We start from the raw sequence: 9,409 nt of genomic DNA, 5'->3' as shown, positions 1-9,409 counted from the left end.
CATCTTTTTGACCCAGACTGAAACACGGTAGGATAAGTCTGTATTTTTTGTGTGTCTGTTGTGGTTTTTATTCTCCCCTCCCTTTTTTTTAAATCGACCAGAACACACACACACACAAAGAAAAAAAAAAAAAAAAAAAGGAATAGTTTTGTCATATGCCTGGTTCCCGGTTTGTCATAGAGCCTGTTAGACACTGTTTAGGACCAACTTTTAGAAGCCAGAAGTAGAGAGAGAGAGAAAAAAAAAAAGTAAATTAGTAGTGTATCATTTATTTGAGTTAGTTACAATACACAGACAAGTAGGACACAAGTTATTACTGAGATTATTTTTGCATCAGCAGATAACATGAGAGTGACATTGCATATACCAGCAGTCTAGTAGTAAAGGAGGTTTTTTTGCATAAATACAGACACCGGAATACATGTAGTTTCACAGTTTTAACAGCAGTATGTTACAACTTTACACTTTAAATTACTACACCAGAGTTTGAGTAACATTGGTTATACATCAGCAATGGTCCCACTGTTTAGGATACAATCAGACTGAAGATGAGAACACAGTAAACAAATTGAAAAACAATCAACAATAAAAATCCAAAGTCATGGCTTATGGGAACAATGGGTACTTTTCCTGTCGGGAAAAGTTACAGCTTGTTACCAGACCAATGGATCTTCTGCAAGTTCAGTAAGACTGCACCTAGGAGCAAAACTTCCCCCCACCCCAAACTCTTAAAAATCTTTTCTGGGAACAAAATGAAACAAGAGTAGAAAAAAAAAAAAAAAAGGTGAGAGACAGTATTAAATACAGCAGGTAACATATGGAACATCACAAGTTTTGGTTTTTATTAGACTAAGTTTCTATTCTTATAAAACAGTTGCTTTGCACAGTTTGACCAGGCAGCTTAATGTCTATGTACCAATGGTCTTTATACATCAAAGTCCCATTTGTGACTGTCCTCTGTGCAGGCTTCTGTCTTCTTGAAGAGACATTCTGAGGCAATACTACAGGTTCTCACATGGTCATGTGCTCTGGTAAAACATAGGATATATCATCCCACGGGTGACGGTACAGACCTTGCTTCAATCTCTTCTGATCCAGGTAGTGTCCTAAAACAAAGTGAGTGGTCTGTGTTAGAAATTTTCTGTTCCTCCTCCTCCTCTTTCTTTGCCTTGAAACAACTGTGATTTCTGGATTTGTACAACTAGGATTTTAGACAGAGCCCCCATCGAGCTTTATATTTCTCTCATGTTCATGGCAGCAGGGCATCCCCCAGTAGGATGGAAAGGGCAGGAATGTGGCAAACTTACCAATGAATCCCATACTCCTGCCTAGTACAAAGATGCCATTAAGAGCTCCTATATCAATATATTCATCCGCTTCTTCCCTGCAAAAGAAAATAAATTAAATAGTTCCTCATAGCGATCTATTTAAGGAATCAATCTTAGAAAGGCTACAAGTCTGCTCTAATGCCAGTAGCAACACCAAACTCATGTGAAAGCTTTCTTCTCCCAAGTCCAGGCTACATTTCCTTCGCAATGTCCTTTTGAAATCCTGGCCCCACATGAGCTGGCAGGACGGCTCCCATCATTTTTATAGGACCACGACCTAAGAGAACAGCCTACCACATACTTACCGTGTGAAGGAGCCACAATTCCTGAGTACGTCAACAAAGGCAACGCCGATAAAGCCATCTACATTCAGGATAAGATTTGGTTTCTGCAGGAAATGCAAACACACCCCAGATAAAGATGTTAACAGCGGCAAATGATGTTCACCTAGCAACTTCCATCCTCAAGCGTAAGGTAATTTGAGGGTTGCCCATAATTGTGGACACACAAGCCTAGCGACAGAGAAGGCTGCTCAGCAACTTAAGCAAGAGCTGTGCTTAATGTGAATGGTGGAAAAGCAGCCCCAAACAATGGGCCTGCATTTGGTTCAAACCACATAAATTATCTGCCACAGCCCATCACGTGTGCTAGCTCTGCCTCAGTTTTCAAGAACACAGCAGTTCCAGTGTGGGCAGTGGACAACACAGGTAATGGGTTTTGGTTTGCTCAGCACTTTTGCAGTGTCCCACAAATGTCTTCAGCCTTGCCAAACTGTAGTTGTACTTGGCCTCAAGTACCCATAGAAGAAAAAAAAACCCCACCCCAGCAATAATTTATGAAGCACTGCAATTTAAATACAGTATTAACCCCTGGTCACTTCTGCTCCAGTAAGAAAGAATGCTCAAGAGGAGCCAAATGCTAGCGTATTTCACCTTGGAAGTTGTAATTTTTTCTACTTCAAGTGCATAGTCCAACAGTGGGGTGGCAGGGAAATGCTGCTTCACGTAGTCTTTGAGGATCTGAACTCTCATGTCTGGGTTATTGATCTGCAAGGTAAGAACACATTACAGCCACTGATGTTACCTGTTACACAGGGACTGGCCATAAGCTTTACTGTTTGTAGGTTTAAGAGAATTTGCTCAGTAGCTGCCTGTGAAAGTTGCTACTTTTCATTCTTTCCATTTTTTCTCTACCCCACCCTTCCTTAAAAAAAACACCAACAAAACACCTCCAGTACCAATGCAGTTTTCTTACTGATTTGACTCTGTGTCCAATGCCCATGATCAGCTTCCCTTCTTTCTTCATCTTATTCACAAACTCCATAGGTATAATCCCACTGTCGAAGGCTTTGCTGAACATTTTAGCTGCAGCATCCAGTGCTCCACCAAACCGGTCACCCTGGGTACAGTACACAAAGGGAGTTACAGCAAAGGACTCCACAGTTAAGGTAACAAAACAAGCACGAGATTATCTTCCCCATCTGCCCTGCCTACCACTGTGGCATTCATGAAAGTAAAGTTAGGCAGGCACCTGAGATAAAACATCTATTTATAACGCAACGTAAGTGCCAATACATAGCAAACACATCTCCACTAGCAGCAGAGCGTGGAAGGAAATACAATCTAAAGTCTATTTATTCACATTTTTACTCTTCAGTCGTGGAAGAGAATAGGCAACAATATAGGGACAATGCTGACAGCGATTTGGCCTCCATAAAATATTTCTAGACTCAAATGAGACACATCAGAGTAGTCTTGCCTACTAGAAAAATGCTCCAGGTTTAAAACCTAGTCCATCGAGCTATTAAGAGTTGAACTGAACAGAAATTCAAAGCGTGAGTGAAGAGACACAACCTGTCCACGGCTCTGCAGCCAGTCTAAATCTTACATTATTGGTAATAAAACCTAGCCAGAATAGCGAGCAACAAAATTAAATCTTCTGAATATTAGGCACTTACGATAGTAAGAAGACCTGAAGTAAGACTCGAGACAAGATCTTTTCCAGCTCTGGCACAGACGATGGTGTTGTGGGCTCCAGATACAGCAGGCCCATGATCCGCTGTTACCATCAAACACATCTCGATGAACTGGCAGGCATACTTCGGTAACCTGAGCAAGAGAGAGAGTAAAGTCAATGATTATAAAGAAAACCAAACAACAAGACAGTGTTACACTGAACAGTGACTTTTGTTTTAGGTGTATGACTGAAAAGTCTGGCTGGCAAGGCCTGAGAAACAGGAAAGTCCTTGACTTAGTATAAATATTACTTAAAGCACTGATGTTTTTAGTTGTTATCAACACTGTTCCTCACATCAGAGCCAAAACAGCACTGTACTAGCTACCAAGAAGAAAATTAACTCCATCCCAGCCAAAACCAGGACAAACAGAGAAAGGGAGCCGTAGGGTCACAATACCCATCAGTGCATTCTAATATCCTTCTCAGGCATCACGTTTTTATTCAGTTTCCACAGGAGCTGTTTAGCTCGGGGCCGAGGGTCAGTTTTGTAGGCTGAGCTTGCAAACACTCCGTGGGCATTGTGGGTTCCTTTGAGAGGAGCCGTGAGGCTGTGCTACAGTTCTGTTCATCCTGTTCTGCTGAGCTAGAGATTCCAGCTGGTGCCAGGAGTGCCTCTAATGAACGCACGATCAGATGAAGGCAGCAAATTTCTGCCATTCAGGATGTTCCCTGTAGGCTGGTTAGCAAGCGTTTGTAAACTCCCTAATCTCTCGAGTCAAGGTGACTATTGCAATAGGCAAGTAGTCAGCATGAAACAGGCCTAGAATAGAGAAACTTCCTCAACGCACCACAAAACTTGGGGAAAACTACATCCCAAGACTAAAAATGCTGTATGAAGCCTTGAAATGCTGACGCGGTCTCAAAAGAGGGAATACAGAGATGGCATTTCCAGTGAATTTACGTTCACAAAGGAATCCTGGAGTTACTTTTCTTTTTTAAAAGCCCATTAATAAACGCAAAAAACTTCAAGCCAAAGAATCTGTGAGCTTTCACAAAAGCTGCCTCACCTCCTTTGAAACCAGAGCAAGCCCAGAACCCCTCCAATTCCCATCTCTTCTTTGAAGACCTCAGTGATCGGCATCCCAGCATAAATCAGTTCCTGACCTCTCTCATCACAGATGCTTGTCATAAAGGAAGCCGGTTTGCGAATCAGACCCAGCTCCTGAAATTGCAGCATAAAGATGGGATTTTGAACAATCCACATGAGAAGCAAGGGGCAGTAGGAGGCAGAGTGGTCAAACAGCAATGCCTTAAAGCTTGCCCTCAGAGCAGCTGCCACAGCCTAGAACCAGTGTAGCCAGTGAGCTCACAAATAATGCTATAAAGTGTGTCATACAACCCCAAGGCAACACCATTATCACCAGAAGCGTCCAGAATCACAGCAAGTACCCCGTCTAGTTCCTAAGGAACCAAAAAGCAGGTAAAACAGCACGGCTTACCCTCGCCCAGGAGTAATCCATTGGCACAGTTGGAGGAGGCACTTCCTCAGCTGGTTCAATCACTCTTTTGGCCACAAGATCCTGGTAGACAGACCTAGGGAGAGAATCCATTTATCAACTGAAGCCCTTTTAAGGGATATAAGCATGGTGGTCTAAACCCAGACCTTAAAAAAACCCATAAAGAATAGAAGTTGCTTTCTTTAAGCAAGAATATATTCCTTTATCAGGTTAGAATCAGTGCCCTAACAGTTTTTGTCCCTGCTGAATGTGCCCTGGTGGTGTGACTTACTGAATGACCTCTCCCAGCTCATCAAAACTCCGGGGAACAAACACACCAGCTTCTTTCAAGGCTTGATTCTTTGCAACAGCAGTTTCAGAAGCCTGATTGGCACAAGCTCCTGCATGGCCAAACTGCACCTGCAAACAAGGGAGGAGACAGCAGTAAGGAATGCAAGTTGTTTACCTGAAGAAAGTAAAACAGAATAAAGAACTGACTAGGAAACTGGTGACAGAGGAATACCAGTGACATCTGCCTTCCTTTTGGCTAACAGAACTCTTGGCTGCAACCACAGTCAGCATTGCAATATGCAGGGCGTTTTCTGATCTTGAATTGCTCCAGGCTTCTCCACTGATGTTCAGCCTCTCTAAATTCCAGAGCTGCTTAACATGCATCCTTCCCATTCCCACCACTCCAGAAGCACACTGCTATTAGAACCTGTTGTGTTCCCTGGGATCTTTGGGCTCCCTTTACAAGCATGCAGAATCCCTTGAAAACCTCCAGTGGCAGACTACAGAAGCACAAAAAGCTTTTATTATTTATATTTAACTTCTGCACGTTAAATTGCTACTGGCAATTCTGAAAGGTTTGGGCACAGTGAGAGACATTGTTGGCTTTCTAGCTTCCTGTTGAGGATACATACTTGTTTTATGAGTTTGCCCCCATTCTTGCACATACCTCTGAAGAGAACATGGTGGCACAAGTACCAATACACCAGCACACCACTGGCTTGGTGATACGACCTTCTTTAATACCCCTGCAGATCTTATACTCTTCTGTGCCTCCAATCTGCAGAAAGACAGACCACCAAGCTGGTTCAACACTGCATTTTTGTAGAAACCAGCTCCAAGATGCACATGGAACCATTACTTGTAATTTTTTTTTTCCTCCTTTTTCGTTGAGTAACAGCTGAAGTCTCAGAACAAAGCCTCCTTTTTTTTTTTTTTTTAATAGGGGAGACTGCTTGTCTGTGGAATACATTCAACTTCTTTTGATTAAAGCAGTACGAAATAAAAATTGGGATATTCAAGAACAGTATGAATAACTGCCACATATCTACAGCTGTTATTTAGTATCCTTGCAGCCAGGTCAGATCCTCCCAAAACAAAACACACAGGTGTTTCTCAGAGGAGTGAACTGGTCTCACTCACCTCTCCAAGTACTACAATCATTTTCACTCCTGGAGTATCCTCATAACGCAAGACATGATCCATAAAAGTTGAACCCGGATATCTGGGTAGAACACAGGGAAAATGGTAGAAGGTGAATGTGTTTCAGAAACTTTTCTGAAAGAAGAACAATTAACAGCCAACCTGCCCTTCTTCCTTCAAATTACTAATAATTCTTCTGTTGACTGACTTAAAAAAAAAAAACAAACAACCAACTGTGTCTTTGTTGAAGACACAGACTCCTACCTGTCTCCTCCAATGGCCACCCCTTCATAGACCCCATCAGTGGTTCGGGAAATGATGTTGTTGAGCTCATTGGACATTCCTCCGGACCGGGAAACATAAGCCACGCTACCAGGACGGTACAGTTTTGATGCCAAGATATTATCCAGCATGCCTCCTGTGTTGCCTATTTTAAAGCAACCTGGTTTGATCCCACCAACCTACAAGAAAGTTAGAGAAGGATGTAGAGTCCTTTAAAATATACGTGAAAATGAGGAACATTTCTGTAAGACCTGATGTTTGTATAAATACTGACAACTAAGACAGTAACATGACCTTAAAATGAGAAACTCATGTGCACTTTATGACTACGGAGAAAATGGATTGTGGGATGTATTTTGCCCTTCAAAGAAAGCTGATCTGAAGATTAAGAGACAAGAGGACAAAAAGGTCATCAGTACTTACCGTTGCAGGCCCAATGATAGTGACTCCTTTTTTATCAGCTGTCTTGATCAGTTTGCGTGTCAGGGCCTCTGGAATGCCCTCAGCAATGATGGCAATGGTGCGGATCTGCATGGAGATGAAGAAAACCATTAGTACTTAACAAGCTGCAGGACAGAGAAGGTAAACAGCTGCTCAAGGGGCATGACCGGCTTCTGCCTCTTGTCACACCTCTGGGAGGTCACGCTGTACGCTCTCCCAGCACATGGCTGCACAGTCTGCTGTGATCTTCACAGCAGTCTCAGCGCACTATTCAGAGGATTTTTTTCACTGCCTTGCACATTAGAGCAGCACGGTATTTTCACCAGCCCAAGAGGTGCCAAGTTCCTCTTACACACGTTGCATAGCAAATTCTAACGCTGGACTTGTAACTCCAGTATCCTCCTTAGAGTCTGTAAGGAGTTAGCATTGAGGTATTTATCGGCCAAACTGGAAGACGAAGACAGTTTGCTAACGCTATCATGGCTTAAGAGACACTGGCACCCTGCTGACAAGATCTTCCTTCTTTTCTCGGGCTTCTTCTAGATCCCTCACTCACCTGTGGATAATTCATGGTTTCAACAGTGCTGTCATAAGCAGAGCGCAGAGATGCAAAGTTGATGAGAACATCCACCTCTGGGTGCTTCCTCATGGCATCTGACATGTTCTTGTACACCGGGATCAGGATTTCTTTGTGGCCCCAGTAGAACTTCTGCCTGTGGTCACCACTACAGAGGAGAAGATGAAAAAGCCCTGACCCTTAAGGCTACTGGAAAGACAAAGGGATACAGTGCATGCAGATAGAGGAGTTTACAAACCCCAATTCTCAGACACCAAGACCGACTGCAAGACACTCACTAGCAAGTGAGCGTATATGGGGAGGGACCATACTAACAGCAGAAGGTTCTTCAGAGTATAGAACAGAGCAGCATATGGAAGGAGACGGGCTAATGGGGACAGAGGCATCCAGCAAGATGAATAAGCTCTCCCAGAGTGAAGTTACCAGAGCCTCAATTCTACTCCAAGCTGGAAGACAGAATGAGGCACAGAAAGAGTAATGAATGAGATGCATGCAAAGCTGCGTTACGGGGCTGGGACAAATACTGGACTGGGGAAAGAGGAAACCAGTAAACCAGTTTTGGCAGCGAACAGCCAGGACAGTAACGCGAGGGCCAGCCAGCTTTCCAATTCTGCTACAGCGAGACTCTACCCACCCTGCCCCACACGCACTGTGGGGGATGCACCTAGGCAAGTTTCGCTGTAGGTGTTGTCTTTTATATATGGTAGATGCTCCGACTGGAGCTTCACTGAAGTCTATACTGTTCAGTCATTTAAGAGTGTTCAGAAATTGGCTGTGTTCTCATACCGGTACGTTTGTCACAGAACTTTCCAGGTTTTGCCAGCCTGGCTTCCTCCAAAAGGTCAAGCAGAGTCAGATAATTATAGGTAACCTTAAAACTTTTAATCCCTATTGCTTTTTCTTCATCAAACAACTGCAACACTGCAAGGGGTTGCTACTCATCTATAGATGTGGCTATGCCTGCACTCAGTTTTATTTTAGTACCCTGAGGTTTGCACTTGCTGAGAAGTTATCACAGAGCTGCAATTATCATCAAAGCTGCACACTAACAGTGCAAGGTACTTAACTGTCAAGAGGCAAAATTCTCTGCAGGACAGAGGCTGATTAGACATCAGCTACCCTGGATGGCTGTAAATACCACAGAAATGAAACAAACCTCCTACCTTTGTATGGGTTCCCATCTCACTGTCTCAGCAGCAGGCCAGACAGCCACTCCTTTCCTTCTCGCTACTTGCCCCGTTTGACAGGGAGACCCCCCCCCACACTTGTGAGGTACAGTAACAAAGCAGCTTATGCACAGCTGTGCTCTGGAGGTTCCAATTTGAAACACCCAGTAGCCTCTCATCCCCGTTAGCTGTGGGGGATGAGGTAAAAGAGGGTGAATACCACAAGAGAACTCTATCCCACAGAAGGATCCGCACTCTTCCTGCCTGCTAAGAAACTACTAAACTACTGCCACTACAGGAAAGAGTGTGAGCAAGATGAACGTGATTTTAGTTGTGGTGTGGGCTTTTTGGTTTTTTGTTTTTTTGGGTTTTTTGGGGGGTTTTTTGTTTTTTTAATTTTGTTTGGCTACACAACAGACAGACTGCTTTTGTCTATTAACAGATCTGCTACAATTCTGGCTAATACTTGGAGGGGGAAAGTCCAGCTGCTGTGGACACAAAAAGTCTCAGACAAGCATGCAGCAAACAGCAGAGTGGAAGAAACCGTGCATAGCCTTACTGCCTCTGCTAAGCCAGTGGGCTGTTAAAGAAAGTCACGCCTGCCTTACTTGCTGAGTGAAGGAACAGAATTTGGACACCCTTTGAAAGGGCATGAAGTGGAACTTAAATTGTGTGGCTAACATTAAGCTGTTTCAACAGAGCAGCCCTTTGGGGGTTGATTGAGGGAAACAT

General features: G+C 43.6%; 1 protein-coding gene across 4 annotated transcripts in view; it reads right to left on the bottom strand.

Annotated features, from left to right (window-relative positions):
- Positions 1–249: 249 nt before the first annotated feature.
- ACLY (ATP citrate lyase) overlaps positions 250–9,409 on the bottom strand; it is a 32,198-nt gene continuing 23,038 nt past the window's right edge. For all 4 annotated transcript variants that reach the window (XM_055697303.1, XM_055697301.1, XM_055697305.1 and 1 more), the window contains 14 exons: positions 7,491–7,659; positions 6,917–7,021; positions 6,476–6,672; positions 6,212–6,293; positions 5,739–5,849; positions 5,073–5,200; positions 4,784–4,877; positions 4,352–4,506; positions 3,286–3,436; positions 2,583–2,726; positions 2,261–2,374; positions 1,634–1,716; positions 1,308–1,384; positions 250–1,106 (listed from right to left, as the gene is read on the bottom strand). In XM_055697303.1, the coding sequence (XP_055553278.1) occupies positions 1,012–1,106; positions 1,308–1,384; positions 1,634–1,716; positions 2,261–2,374; positions 2,583–2,726; positions 3,286–3,436; positions 4,352–4,506; positions 4,784–4,877; positions 5,073–5,200; positions 5,739–5,849; positions 6,212–6,293; positions 6,476–6,672; positions 6,917–7,021; positions 7,491–7,659 (1,705 nt within the window). In that variant the 3' untranslated portion in view covers positions 250–1,011. The remainder of the gene's footprint in view (positions 1,107–1,307; positions 1,385–1,633; positions 1,717–2,260; positions 2,375–2,582; positions 2,727–3,285; positions 3,437–4,351; positions 4,507–4,783; positions 4,878–5,072; positions 5,201–5,738; positions 5,850–6,211; positions 6,294–6,475; positions 6,673–6,916; positions 7,022–7,490; positions 7,660–9,409) is intronic.

Source organism: Falco cherrug, chromosome 20 (assembly GCF_023634085.1).
Source record: "Falco cherrug isolate bFalChe1 chromosome 20, bFalChe1.pri, whole genome shotgun sequence".
NCBI classification, from domain to species: Eukaryota; Metazoa; Chordata; class Aves; order Falconiformes; family Falconidae; genus Falco; species Falco cherrug.
This window is presented reverse-complemented; position numbering and strand designations above follow the sequence as displayed.